Here is a 13,971-nt window from a genome sequence, read left to right as displayed (position 1 = left end):
ACAATCCCCTCTATGACCTCACACAGTTTAGACAGAACTCTGAGAGTTCTCGTGGAACTCTCTCTCTCTCTCTGTGTGTGTGTGTGTGTGTGTGTGTGTGTGTGTGTGTGTGTGGTAAAATATACTAATTGAACTGTACTAATGTCTACAATAAAAAAATAAGTTTGAGCAGAAACTAGATTTTGTCAAGTAAAATTACACAATTTAAATCGACACAAAATTAAATCTAAATCTCAATCCACACTATTTATTCATGTGTTGAAAATGACTATGTGGAAGGAGTAGGTCTTATTATGGATTTTCTCATACCATTTAAATGTCTTTCAGTCAACGTTAGAAACACCAAACTACAAAGTAAATTTTACAACACATTTTTAGAGTACATTTGAATCCGCGCATGCGCCTTGGGATCAATGAAAGTAGCGCGCAGACGTTCGTTAATTGGCAGACAGCATTGTGACTATCCCCGGAGTCTCTCTCAGGTAAGTAACAGCGTTATCCTTAAAGAGTCTTTAATTTATCAGTTTACAAGCGTTTTGGTGATTTGTTTGAAGGGAGAAAACGGGTCTGCACTCTAAGGTTTGTGTGGAATATCACTGTATGAAATATGTTTGATGCTAGCTATCACATGTCAGGAGCCCAGGCTCTCCCCCGGAGTAGCACACCGTGCCGGTGATCTGACAGATAGTGTATCTTTTGCAGAGTTTTTGTGGTTGTCTGGTTTGTCTCATGTACTTTTTTTTTTTTTTTTACAGTGTATTGTACAGTCACGCGTATCGCGAATATAACAGTGATATACCAAAGTTTTTCGTTTTTTGTTTTCTCTGAGTTGGAAACATCCTCTCTCACCTGTTAACATGGCTTTGCAGTGTTTTTTTTTAGCTGTGTGCCACAGTCAAGAGACAAACAGCAAAGGAAAATGGCTGTAAATTCACCTATAAATTGTTAGTTAGCCTTATAAAAGTGTGTTCATTAACAGGAGGCGAAACGGAAGTTTTTGTATGTAGATGGCTGGGACAAGAGGTGACCAGAGGGAGTCTGAGAGCTGCCAAGCTTTGAGCAGTGTCGGCTCCAGCCTAGGTTAGGTGGGGGGGCATTGAGACTGCTCTGGGGGGATCAGTTTGCTCGCGCTTATATCAATCTCTTTGTAAAATTGGCGTCAATTTTGAGTGAATGGTGAGCTAGTCATGCAAAACACAATCTAATGCAACATTTGACAGCTGTAAATGAACATAAAATCATATTGATTTTCTAGTTATTTTTACCCACTGTGATCGAGAATACAATGTCAAGGTCATAGACTGTAAAAATAATGGACGGGACAAGGTCCCTGGTGGAGTGAAGCTTTTATTTTTAGAGCTCCCCCTGCTGACTGGCTGCAGTATAGGTCATAAACCCCGCCTCCTCAATGATAACAGACGGGATGCGGGTCAAACTGTTAAGTTAAAATACTCGTCACATAATTTTTTTCCAGACCTAAACTCTGCTGTGATCATTAGTTATTATCACCCCACATGGTGTTCAAGTGCTCATTTTTCTGTGAAGTTTGTTTTAAATAAGTTATTTGAGGTTAAAAAACGGGATTTTACGTCATACATGACGATGATAGCCAGCCGCGGATCTTGCGTAACTCTCCTTGTGAATATCAGTTGCGTCGTTAATGAAAGCCGAGAAGCAATTTAACTTTTCAGTTCAGGTTTTTCGTCTTTTTTTAAGGTCAAAATGAGTTGTTCTGCAGTAAACTGTTCTAACCGACATGCGGATTCTAAGGGATCTTTGCAGTTTTTTCGGTAAGTAAAAAAAGTTTGATTTACGTGTCAAGCGTTATCTAGCAAGCTAACACATAAGCGGTCTAAGCTAGGTTACTTATCCAGCATGATTTATGTTTTTTTTTCATTATTAACATGAGCAAATAATAAAATAATAAATGACTTACTATGTTTCTTGATATTGTTATATCGTTATTGTGATTGGAATTGTATTTAAAACCAAGAGATCGTAATAAAAGATCAGCTCATAGATTTATTGACTGTACATTTCCACATTCCACATACACTACCAATTCAACAGTCACAAGTTCATCATATTGTAAATTTAATGACGCTCGTTGAGAATTTGAGTTATAATTTGACTAAACCAAACACTGCTAATGCAGGAGACCGGCGTTACACATGACAGGTTGCTGTTATGGTGCTCAGGAGGAGACATATAGGCTCAATGAAAGGAGGCATAAAGATCACATTTTTCCCAAAATACATTGACATGTTTTTCTAAATGTCATATTTATTTTTTATTTTGCTTCAATTATCGTTAACAAAGATCAGTTGTTTTTTTTATAGCTAAACAAAACTGAGCATCACTGTCTCTGCATTCAAAATGATTTCAACGTTGACATGTATGTCTTTCTATTTCGCTCTTTTCACTAATATTATGTTTTAAAACAGGCATTTTCTTTGTCGTCTCCTCCTTCTTAAGCCCAGTCATCGTAACACCGTTTCATTGCCCAAACATACCATTTTTGGCTATAGAATATTTCGGTACCTATTCCAAACTGATGCAAATGTTTCAGTAGCAATTGAGGGAGAAACAGATTATTTCGGACGGACGAGCGAGATTAATGTGTCATTAGTCGGCACAGAGGAGAAAGATGAAACAGACAAACTTAAACTCGTTCACCTGTTCTGTTGTATCTTAATTTACCAGAATAAAGTGTGATCTACGCTGCCTATACTGTGGTCTTTAACAGAATGACATTGTCCAAACAGCTTCAGCGTGCGATGAGTGCGCATTGATGTATGCGCGTCTGCTCGACATCCTCACCGGCAGCTCTAATTATACTCAACAAAAATATAAACGCAACACTTTTGTTTTTGCTCCCATTTGTCATGAGATGGACTCAAAGATCTAAAATTCATTCCAGATACACAATATTACCATTTCTCTCAAACATTGTTCACAAATCTGTCTAAATGTGTGATAGTGAGCACTTTTGCTTTGCTGAGATAATCCATCCCACCTCACAGGTGTGCCACATCAAGATGCTCATCAGACACCATGATTAGTGCACAGGTGTACCTTATACTGCCCACAATAAAAGGCCACTCTGAAATGTGCAGTTTTGTCTCACAGCAAAATGCCACAGATGGCGCAAGCATTGAGGGAGCGTGCAATTGGCATGCTGACAGCAGGAATGTCAACCAGATCTGTTGCTCGGGCATTGAATGTTCATTTCTCCACCATAAGCCGTCTCCAAAGGCGTTTCAGAGAATATGGCAGTACATCCAACCGGCCTCACAACCGCAGACCACGTGTAACCACACCAGCCCAGGACCTCCACATCCAGCAGGTTCACCTCCAAGATCGTCTGAGACCAGCTACTCAGACAGCTGCTGAAACAATTGGTTTGCATAACCAAAGAATTTCTGCACAAACTGTCAGAAACCGTCTCAGGGAAGCTCAACTGCATGCTCGTCGTCCTCATCGGGGTCTTAACCTGACTCCAGATCGTCGCCGTAACAGACTTGAGTGGGCAAATGCTCACATTCGATGGCGTCTGGCACGTTGGAGAGGTGTTCTCTTCACGGATGAATCTCGGTTTACATTGTTCAGGGCAGATGGCAGACAGCGTGTGTGGCGTCGTGTGGGTGAGCGCTTTGCTGATGTCAATGTTGTGGATCGAGTGGCCCATGGTGGTGGTGGGGTTATGGTATGGGCAGGCATCTGTTATGGACGAAGAACACAGGTGCATTTTATTGATGGCATTTTGAATGCACAGAGATACCGTGATGAGATCCTGAGGCCCATTGTTGTGCCATACATCCATGAACATCACCTCATGTTTCAGCAAGATAATGCACGGCCCCATGTTGCAAGGATCTGTACACAATTCTTGGAAGCTGAAAATGTCCCAGTTCTTGCATGGCCAGCATACTCACCGGACATGTCACCCATTGAGCATGTTTGGGATGTGCTTGACCGGCGTATACGACAGCGCGTACCAGTTCCCACTAATATCCAGCAACTTCGCACAGCCATTGAAGAGGAGTGGACCAACATTCCACAGGCCACAATTGACAATCTGATAAACTCTATGCGAAGAAGATGTGTTGCACTGCATGAGGCAAATGGTGGTCACACCAGATACTGACTGGTTCTGAGTCCCCAGACCCTCAATAAAGCAAAAACTGCACATTTCAGGGTGGCCTTTTATTGTGGACAGTCTAAGGTACACCTATGCACTAATCATGGTGTCTGATGAGCATCTTGATGTGGCACACCTGTGAGGTGGGATGGATTGTCTCAGCAAAGCAAAAGTGCTCACTATCACACATTTAGACAGATTTATGAACAATGTTTGAGAGAAATGGTAATATTGTGTATCTGGAATGAATTTTAGATCTTTGAGTCCATCTCATGACAAATGGGAGCAAAAACAAAAGTGTTGCGTTTATATTTTTGTTGAGTGTATAATAGAATGAAACAGTCACAAGACTCGTCTGTGTGATATTTTTTTCAAATGGCTTTAGACTTGACGAGGCTTACATTTTTACAATTTATAAAGCTGCAGTATCATGTTATTATGGCAAACTTACCAATTTAATATAAGTTAATCACAAGGAAAGCATATTAAATAATTTTAATCACTCATAATCATTGTAAAATGATTCATACTTTGCATTGCACACAGTACATCATTAGATAAATAATGTGAATTTTTATTATGATATTTTGAAACAGTTTTCCTTTAGGTGCTGGTGACACAGAGAGACTTGAGCAGTGGGTGGTGAACATTAGACGAAAGGACTGGAGACCTACACCATCATCTCATCTTTGCAGTGTTCATTTTGAAGAGCATGCCTTCACCATCAACTCAAAGGTGAGACAATTCATTACATAAACAACTTGTATTTTCATTGCTGTCAGCATCATGTTTGTGGATACATGTATGTGATTTTGGAAATATATATTCCTTACTGTCTGTAGGGAAGTCGTAACCTAAAGACCACAGCTGTCTCTACTCTGTTTCCAAGTCATCATTTGAGGACCTCTGGTGCAAAATGCAGGATTTTGGATAGTTGTGACGCCAAGGTAAATCCCCCATCATTTTCAAAGAGCAGGTTTTGTGGTGACAATCGAGAGGATTCAATAGTTGACCAATGCTACATCATCTTGACTTCTGCTGCCGACTACAGCAATGCCATCTTGACTGACAATGGAAATGTCCCTCTGAGCATTGACATCTGTCAGGCTAACACTACTGTAACAGTGAATATAAAAGATCATGGTTATCAAACAACAATATCAAAACAACCAACACATGACATTCAAGAGGATCACTGCTACAACCTGAAGTCTCCTAGATCTCTGAAACAGAGAAATCAGGTCACTGAAGAGTTCCTAAAAAAATACAGGAAGAAGCTGAGAAGAAAATGCCAGAAGTCCAGGCGTTTAAAGAAAAAAAATATGCTCGTTAAAAGGAGTCATCAATCAATTGAGAAAGAAGCAATTGATATCAAGTCAATGTGCATCTTTGCTCGAGTCAGTTGAAGTACCAAAACACATTTTGCGGAAGATACAAGAGGGGAAAAAGTCAACTAAGTACTCTGAGGAGCTGAAGCAGTTTGCCACCACACTGCACTTTTACTCTCCAAAGGCATATGACTATGTGCGTGACAACTTTAATAAAGCTTTACCACACAGTTACACCATCCACACTCAGTACAGCAGCATCTCAGCTGATCCAGGATTTACTGTAGCATCTTTTACAGCGCTAAAAGGTCATGTCGAGGCCAACAGAGGGAAGGGAAAAGAAACAATTTGTGCTCTCATGATAGATGAAATGTACATCCACAAGATGACAGAATTTTCAGGGGATCAGTTGCATGGCTATGTCGACATTGGCACTGGCGAAATTGACAACACATTAGCCACCCAGGCCTTGGTCCTCATGGTTGTGGCTGTCAATGAGTCGTGGAAAATTCCCATCGCATACTTCCATATCACGGGTATGGATGGATCAGAGAAGGCAAACATTGTAAGGGAGAGCCGAAGCAGGCTTCATGAGGTTGGTATTCAAGTTGTTTCACTCACATGTGACGCCCCATCAAGCAACTTGGCCATTATAAGGGAGCTTGGAGCTGACCTAAATATCAACAACATGAAGCCTTACTTTTTTCATCCAGAGACTCTAACACAAAAAGTAAATGTACTCCTGGATGCATGCCACATGCTGAAGCTTCTTCGCAATGCTTTTGCGTCATCATTGGAATTTGAGAGTGAAGACGGAGGAAAGATTCAGTGGAAATATTTTGAAGCTCTTAACAATCTTCAAGAGAAAGAAGGTCTTCGACTCGGTAACAAGCTCAGAATGGCTCACATTCAGTGGAGAAAACAAAAAATGAAAGTCCATCTGGCAGCACAGCTCTTTAGTAGCAGTGTGGCAGACGCCATGGAGTTCTGTGAGCAAGGGTTAAAGTTGGAGGAGTTCAAGGGTTGCGCTGCTACCGCACACTTTGTGTGCACAGTAGATGCAGCTTTTGATGTGCTAAAGAGCCGAATTCCCCTTGGGAAAGGTTTTAAAGCGCAGATGAAGCCATCTACCAAAGATCGGGCTGAAAACATCTTAAAGCACGCAGAAACCTTGCTCCAGGGTTTGAAGGTCCAGCAGTCCAACAAGATGGTGCCTCTTCACACCACAAAAAAGAAGACTGCTATATATGGCTTCATTGCTAATGGCAGAAGTGCACTCAACATCTATCATGACCTTGTTGAGAGAGCTGAAGCTCCATGCAGGTAGCTTCTGACCTACAAACTCAGTCAGGACCACTTGGAACTCTTCTTTTCTGCTGTAAGAGCTCGGGGTGGTCACAACAACAACCCCAATGCCAGGCAGTTCAGAGGGGCCTACAAACGTCTACTTGTGAGACACCAAGTGAAAACAGGCACAGGCAACTGTTTACTTCCAGACAACACCCACATTCTCGACTCAACACCTGCAGCTGGAAATGTTGCAAGAAGAATGGAAGTGCAGTTGGTGGAAGTGCCAGAAGTAGATACCATCTCTGACCTCCCAGATGTACCCTGTCTGTCTGAATACAAAGAGGCAGTCATCAACTACATCACAGGATTTGTAGTAAAGAAGATGAAAGAGAAAATCACCTGCTTACCTTGCTCACAGGCTTTGACAACTGATGGTGCTGCACACAGTTGTATTCTTCAGAAGGATAGAGGTGGTCTCCAGAAACCATCACCAGGCGTGGTGTCTGTGTGTTTGATGACTGAGAAATGCATTCAGAGGAGGATCAAAATGAATGGAGGTCAACTTCCCTGTGGACGAGGAATCACATCGACCATTGTCACTCAGGTTCTTGCTGAATGTGGTGTGAAAGACCTTTTCCCACATCTGCATGGCCATATGTTTGACACGTGTTGAAGTGAATCATATTCATGTATTGGTGAAAATGGCCTCCTCCTGGTATTGCAAGGTTAGATTCAGTCACTTTGCAAGGAGAGAAACTGAAAAGGCAAAAAGTGGCAAAATGGTTCGCAGACAACTGACCAAATTGATCCACTTTTATGGCGAATAATAAGTGAATATATCGCTTGAAACAACAACAACTGATCATTATGATTTACAGTCCGCATAAACAGGACTGAATCATAAAGAAGCCTCTCCACACTGATCCCTTACAATATAAATGTAAATGAACTTTTTACTGCGGTTATGTAAATAAGTTTACAAATTGTTCTCCTCAAAGTCTGTTGGCATGTTTGCACTTTCATCTTAGTTAAAGAAATGCATTGAATTTGAATTCAATGCACCATAAAACAAAAATAATAAAAAAGTTCCATAAGGTTTTAAACAAAATGTAAATTCTTGTGTAATCAATGTAAATATTGTACATTTATAGTTCTATTCAGGACAAAGTTCTGCATTTGTTGTGTCCACATGTTCTTCATTGTGTTTGCATGTGTCCTGTCTGAGTTAGTTGTGTTTGCCGAGTATGTCTTGTCCTGTGTCCCCACTCATGGCCTACACCTTGTCGTGGTGAGTGGGCTCTAAACTAAGATGGGCTGCCTGTGTGTCAATGTATGTTACATGTTGTGAAGGAAAGCACACATAATTTATTTCAAACATTTACATTTTTTTATTTTTTTGTCTTCATTAGCGATACAGGGACAGACAGCGAGCAGCAACCCAGAGGAACCATGTCATATTGCAACCCAGGCCGCTTGCCCTGAGGACCATGGCTTCTGCAAAAACATTTTTCTACTCTGAAACTCTTTCTATTTCTACTCTGAAACAGCCTATGTTGATCGTGGTGTGTATTTGACTTCCTGTGGTCCTGTAGTCAGTCTCAGGCAGACATTCAACAAACTGCAGGATTGTGCACTTACACATTGGCTTCATTCATTATCACTTGTCAGTAATACTAGAAATAAGGGTCTTGACATATTCATTTTTTTAGATATAAAGGAAAGTAAAGTTCAAAATTTGGGGTAGTTTGTTCAAAGTAACCCAAACAGAAAAAAAACTGAAACATAGAAGCATTTACCTGCTTTGCAGGTTATTGCGTACAAGACCCCCCCTACTGGTTTCATAGTGCATCATGCCAATTAAATACTGAATTTGGAGTAAGTTCCTTACCTGGAGTAATACTGGTGATACAAACCAGAACCCCTTGAGCTGCATGATAGATATAGAATAGGTTTTGAGGTATAAGTATAGCAGTAACTATAATTTTTTAGACATAATCCTGATTTCTATACTTCTTGTATCTGCCATCTTTCTTTCTCTTTCTTCTTCTCTCTCTTGTCTTGTCTTTCTTCTTTCCTGTCTGGTCTTTTCTTTCTTTCCTGTCTTGTCTTTCTCCTTCTTCCCTCTCTGGTCTTGTCTTTCTTCTTTCCTCTCTTGTTTGTGTCTTTTCCTTTGTCTTTCTTCTTTGCTTTATCTAAAAAGAGGATAATAAAAAACAATCAATTACAACATGTTCAAATTGGTAAACCGAAGAAAATAACCACATTAAATGTCCATACAAACAGAAACCGTAATGAAATTGATTAATTTACAAATTACACAGCAATGCAGAGAAACACAAATATACTCTCACACATGCCAATGTTGATGTAAAAACAGACTTCAAGTTGTTACAGCTGATATTAATTTTGTATGATGTGCATTTTTTACCACTACTTTCTACCTTTCTATCATATAACATGTTTTTGCATCTGTAGATCTGTACACAGCTTATGTTGCTAACTTAGCTTAAAATAGTTTGTTTAGTTAGAAATATTTCAATTCAATAATTCATATAAAAAGTGTTATTTGTCCATGTTTAAATGGATTAAGTTTAGATATATGGTGGTTTTGTACAAACCTTTGTGATCTGTATGAGTCTTGAATTTCCAGCAGTAAAAATTCTGGTTTTTGGCGGAGCTGGGCTGCGTAAGCATATGCGTAAGTCGTCAGAGCAGTACGCTAGATGGGCGGGGCATGTTACCAGGGCTCCTCCCGCCGGAGACTACTGCGCAGACTCTGGTTGCAAATGACGTCAAAATTCCAAGATGAAAGCGCCCAAAAAAAGCTTCACGAACATTGAACGGAAACAGCTACAGTCCACACCCACTGGTCAAGGGACTATATATACTGCCTTGGATACATGGAGATAAATTAACTGTGGGGGGTTCCCTAGCGTAAGACAAGTTCAAAAATCATGGGGGGGCCTAGGTAACCGCCATGGGGGGGCACGGCCCGCGAATGCCCCCCCATAGCACCGACACTGGCTTTGAGCAGAGCTGCCAAGCATCACGCTTTGAGCGTGACAGTCACGCAATTTGACCCATTCTCACACCACGCCACATTTCTCACGCTTATATTTCCCCATTCAATACACTGCGGTCAAGTGAGCGTCATTTGCAAAACGTCGGTCAAACCTTTCTTCTTTCCTCTCTTGTTTGTGTCTTTTCCTTTGTCTTTCTTCTTTGCTTTATCTAAAAAGAGGATAATAGAAAACAATCAATTACAACATGTTCAAATTGGTAGACCAAAGAAAATAACCACATTAAATGTCCATACAAACAGAAACCGTAATGAAATTGATTAATTTACAAATTATACAGCAATGCAGAGAAACACAAATATACTCTCACACATATTGTCAATGTTGATGTAAAAACGGCCCACGAATGCCCCCCCATAGCACTGACACTGGCTTTGAACAGAGCTGCCAAGCGTCACGCTTTGAGTGTGACAGTCACGCAATTTGACCCATTCTCACACCACACGCCACACTTGACATTTCTCACGCTTATATTTCCCCATTCATTACACTGCGGTCAAGTGAGCCGTCATTTGCAAAACGTCGGTCAAACCAGCCGCCCGATACAAATACGATGCGCGTCTATTCAGCGACTTAGGCCCGAAATATGCTCAACGTTAGATACGCAACCGCCAATGCAGGATACGCACTATACACGCAGTGGTCGCACCAAAATGCGCGAGGTACAACTACGCGACCGCAAGTTGCAGTATCGCCAATCCCGCTAGAGGCGCTCGTGGGCGTGATATATCCATCGTCGCTGGTTTCTATGGTTTCCCCGGAAGTTTGGCAGGTGACATGCATATAGGAGCATAGGAGGCGGGAGGCAAGGTTTTTTAAAAAATGGCGGAGTAAGACACGAATACGTTCGAGAAGCGTTTCATAGACATAGTGCGTGATTATAACCACCTATATGACATCACCCAGCCACTCCACTGGGACAAACATGGCTGCCTGAACAGTTGGAGGCAGATCGGACTTGCCCTCGGTGCCGACGAGTCAGGTATGTTTGATTTAAAGGCTTCCTGTTCACATCTTTTGCAGGAAGACAGATCTACTGTGTTTCACACATTCTGTCCCTGTCCGAGACGACACAAAACTCTGTAACAAACTTCTCCTTTCCATACATGGCTCTTGCTTTTTGAGAAAACCCACTGCTCCTTGCACAAGTATTCATATCTTCTGAAGTGATAGTTTGTGTACAAATTATTGTTTGGATTTTCCTTTTTTCACAGAACCCGAGCACTTACATGAGACGTGACGCAGTGATCCATGGCCTCATACTATACCTTGGTGAGAAAGAAGAGGAACTTTTCAAAGATTGCCTGGTAAACCATGTTTTTTTTTTGTTGTTTTTTTTAATCTAAATACATTTTTAGATTATTTTTAAAGTCACAGTTCAGTATGTTTTGGTAAAACAAGAAAGGGGGAAAAAAAAACTTTCTGCAAAGTATTGCTGCAAACCATTTTAGCTTTTCCTCATCGGAGTGTAAATGAAGCTTAGCGAAAGTTCAGTAAGGAAGACTTTAAGTGATCCACAATCAGGTTTCTCAGTCACCCTTTTCACGCTATCTCATTTCCGCTGTCATTCTCGAGCTGTCAGTTTGGGCCGTCCGTGGGTTAATCAGCTGTTCTGTCACCGGACCTCATCTAACCAATGGCGCAGCGTTCCTCCTTCGTTTTCGGCCTATCATCGTTCAGCTCTCCTTTTAAATATGATCCTTTTTCTTCCCTAGTTCTTTCAAGCTGGCTTCGTGCGCCCCTCCACCTCCCCATCACCGCCATCTTCAGAAGCAGAGTCAACTCCCATCAATTCTTCTCCAACTCGGTCTCATCAAATCATCAGTCCTCCACCACCAGGGTCTGGACTCCATGGGGGGGATCTATCCTAATGACGAGCAGGACTTCATCTCTAAATCGCATCTTCCACCCCGTAGAGTCCAAGCGCCAAAACATTCAGTCAAATCTCATTCTGTCAATCACTTTTTCACTGTAATAAATTCATTCTTAATATCACTTGTCTCTCCTGATTGAACTAAGCTAATACATGCATGCAAACAAATTTTTGTGTGCTTGTTTTGCATATCAATCTGATATCAAATTGTACTTTTTACAACACTTTTTGTAATAGTCTATAGAAGGTTGGTGTTCCTACTCATGAAATTGTTGTCAGCTGAATATTTTTTTTTTCTTTTGAATTTTATGCAGGAGGACAATCGTAGTGATGCCTCTCAACACATAGTCAAGATCCTGGTCGTCCGTGGTACTGCTGGAGAAGAACCAGTAGATGTTTCCATTCTTCTTGAAGGGAAAGCTTGCACGTTGCTTATGGGACGGATTTATGCCCTCAACCTAGCATACCCCTCGGCTCTGCGCTACACCTTTGAGGTGTTTCAGAAACTTTTCCTGGAACTGAATGGGATAAAGCTGTCACTAAAAGCACATGCTTTAAAGTTACTGTCTTAAATGTTATTTCCAGGAGATGCACAGTCCAGTCTAAGCTGGCCTACCCAAACTCAATGGTGCAAATGACTGGAGTAAAACCAACAACTTGCACAGTTGCAGAGACTGTGACTCCATGGACCCTCTGCTTACACACCACATTTTTCTTTTAAATGAATCTTTAACTGTCAAGCAACAAAGATTGGCAGAGACCTTCAATTTTCCAAAAGCCTGTGATGAATGTGATTCCACGAGGAATCTTGACTTCAGACTTGACCTCAGAAATTTAAATTGCTGTCTTAAATAATTTAAAGTAAAAGAATGTCCGAGAAATAATAGATGTGAGTTGTGTGTTTGAAAATAGTTTGTAAGGCACCAATTAGCAGGTTGACTTTAAGTTTATTTTCCCCCTTCATGGCTAACAACATGTTGGAAGTTTTCTTTCTAAAATATTTCAAATGTTGTTGTCAAAAAGGTGACTGCTGTCATTCATGTTCACAAGGTAAAGAAAATGTAATACTGTTGACCTAACATTTGTTTTTAATGAAGGTTTTAACAGAGGATTTGATGTTGTGCTCAGCCTGTTTTGGGGTGCTTTAATGTTTTAACTGAATGTGAATATAAATATGTTAATGTTGTGGTTTACAATGTTGTTCATGTCAGTACAGCAGGTCAGGTCAAACCCTCGTGTGTTTTTGTCATCTGATGTGCCCTTCATTTTATGCTTCCAGGGGGTTTTCAGTGATGTACATTTTTCTGTAAAGCAAAGTGATCACCCAATAAAGGTAAACATTTTTGTTTATTGATGCCTTCCAGCATTTACTGCTGCTGTGATTTTATTTCAATTTTGTCTTGTGAAATGTTAGCTATTTCAAGTACAATTCTACATGGCTGTTGAAAAAATGAGGTGTTACATAAGGTACCTGAAAAATGTTTATAAATAGATAATAGAATTGTATTTTAGCTGTGATTATTAACAGTGTTTGGCAATGTTTATCAAAAGAAAATGTGCACGATTGACATAAGATTAGGAAATATAACTTCAAACAACTAAGTAATTAAAATTATCAAACAAGAAAAAAAAAGATACAAAGTACTTGATAATTTCATGACAGTAAATATCAAATACAAATAACATCTCAATATGTTGATGTAAATGCATCTTCATACAAAAAACACTACATTTTACTTAATTTGTATGAGTAGTTAAAATTGAAGCGTCAGTAAAACTAAGTAACACTCACCTAATATTTTGACAAATGTTACCATAGGAAATAAGTAGATTTTACTTAATACTAATACTAATGTACTTTTTAAGTAAATCTTATAAATTGTTTTTTTCAGTGTAGCAGCTTTTGCTTCACAAGATACAGGATACTCTAAATCTTCAGGATTTGGTTTCCTTCTATGTTTTTAATGGTCATCTTAATGATCTGGAGTCAGGCACATCTGTATGTGTCTGTTTTAACAGACTCATATCTCTCATTATTGGTCACTTATTATGACCTGGTAAAAAATAACTTCAGTAAAAATTTGTCATCTGGCTTTATTAGTTTGACTTTGGTTTTCTGTAGAGATCAGGTTCTTTTTGGGTCATCCTACAGACACATTTTTTGGTCATTTCGTGTGATTGTCTCAAGAACATTGAGCTGATTTTTTGGTAGTGATGTTGGAAGTGGACAGAATGAGGTCAGAGATATGAAACCAACAT

The 13,971-nt window shown here is 40.1% G+C and overlaps 1 protein-coding gene and 1 long non-coding RNA gene across 2 annotated transcripts; one reads left to right on the top strand and one right to left on the bottom strand.

Annotated features, from left to right (window-relative positions):
• Positions 1-99: 99 nt before the first annotated feature.
• On the top strand, positions 100-7,789 carry LOC306840595 (DNA transposase THAP9). Its single transcript, XM_079369988.1, has 3 exons — positions 100-482; positions 4,738-4,876; positions 4,984-7,789. The coding sequence occupies exon 3, from the start codon at positions 5,828-5,830 to the stop codon at positions 6,794-6,796; it is 969 nt and encodes a 322-aa protein (XP_079226114.1). The 5' UTR covers positions 100-482; positions 4,738-4,876; positions 4,984-5,827; the 3' UTR covers positions 6,797-7,789.
• A 1,027-nt stretch (positions 7,790-8,816) lies between these two features.
• On the bottom strand, positions 8,817-11,138 carry LOC306840886. Its single transcript, XR_013781393.1, has 3 exons — positions 11,057-11,138; positions 9,378-9,637; positions 8,817-8,951 (listed from the first exon to the last, which is right to left on the bottom strand). It is a non-coding gene; the product is annotated as an uncharacterized lncRNA (long non-coding RNA).
• Between the last annotated feature and the right edge of the window lie 2,833 nt (positions 11,139-13,971).

This window comes from Symphodus melops (genome assembly GCF_947650265.1).
Source record: "Symphodus melops genome assembly, chromosome: 19".
NCBI lineage: Eukaryota > Metazoa > Chordata > Actinopteri > Labriformes > Labridae > Symphodus > Symphodus melops.
This window is presented reverse-complemented; position numbering and strand designations above follow the sequence as displayed.

What these genes read in the sequence shown, in the direction of transcription:
- LOC306840595 (XM_079369988.1), top strand. Translation starts at nt 5,828, where the DNA reads ATGATAGATGAAATGTACATCCACAAGATGACAGAATTTTCAGGGGAT.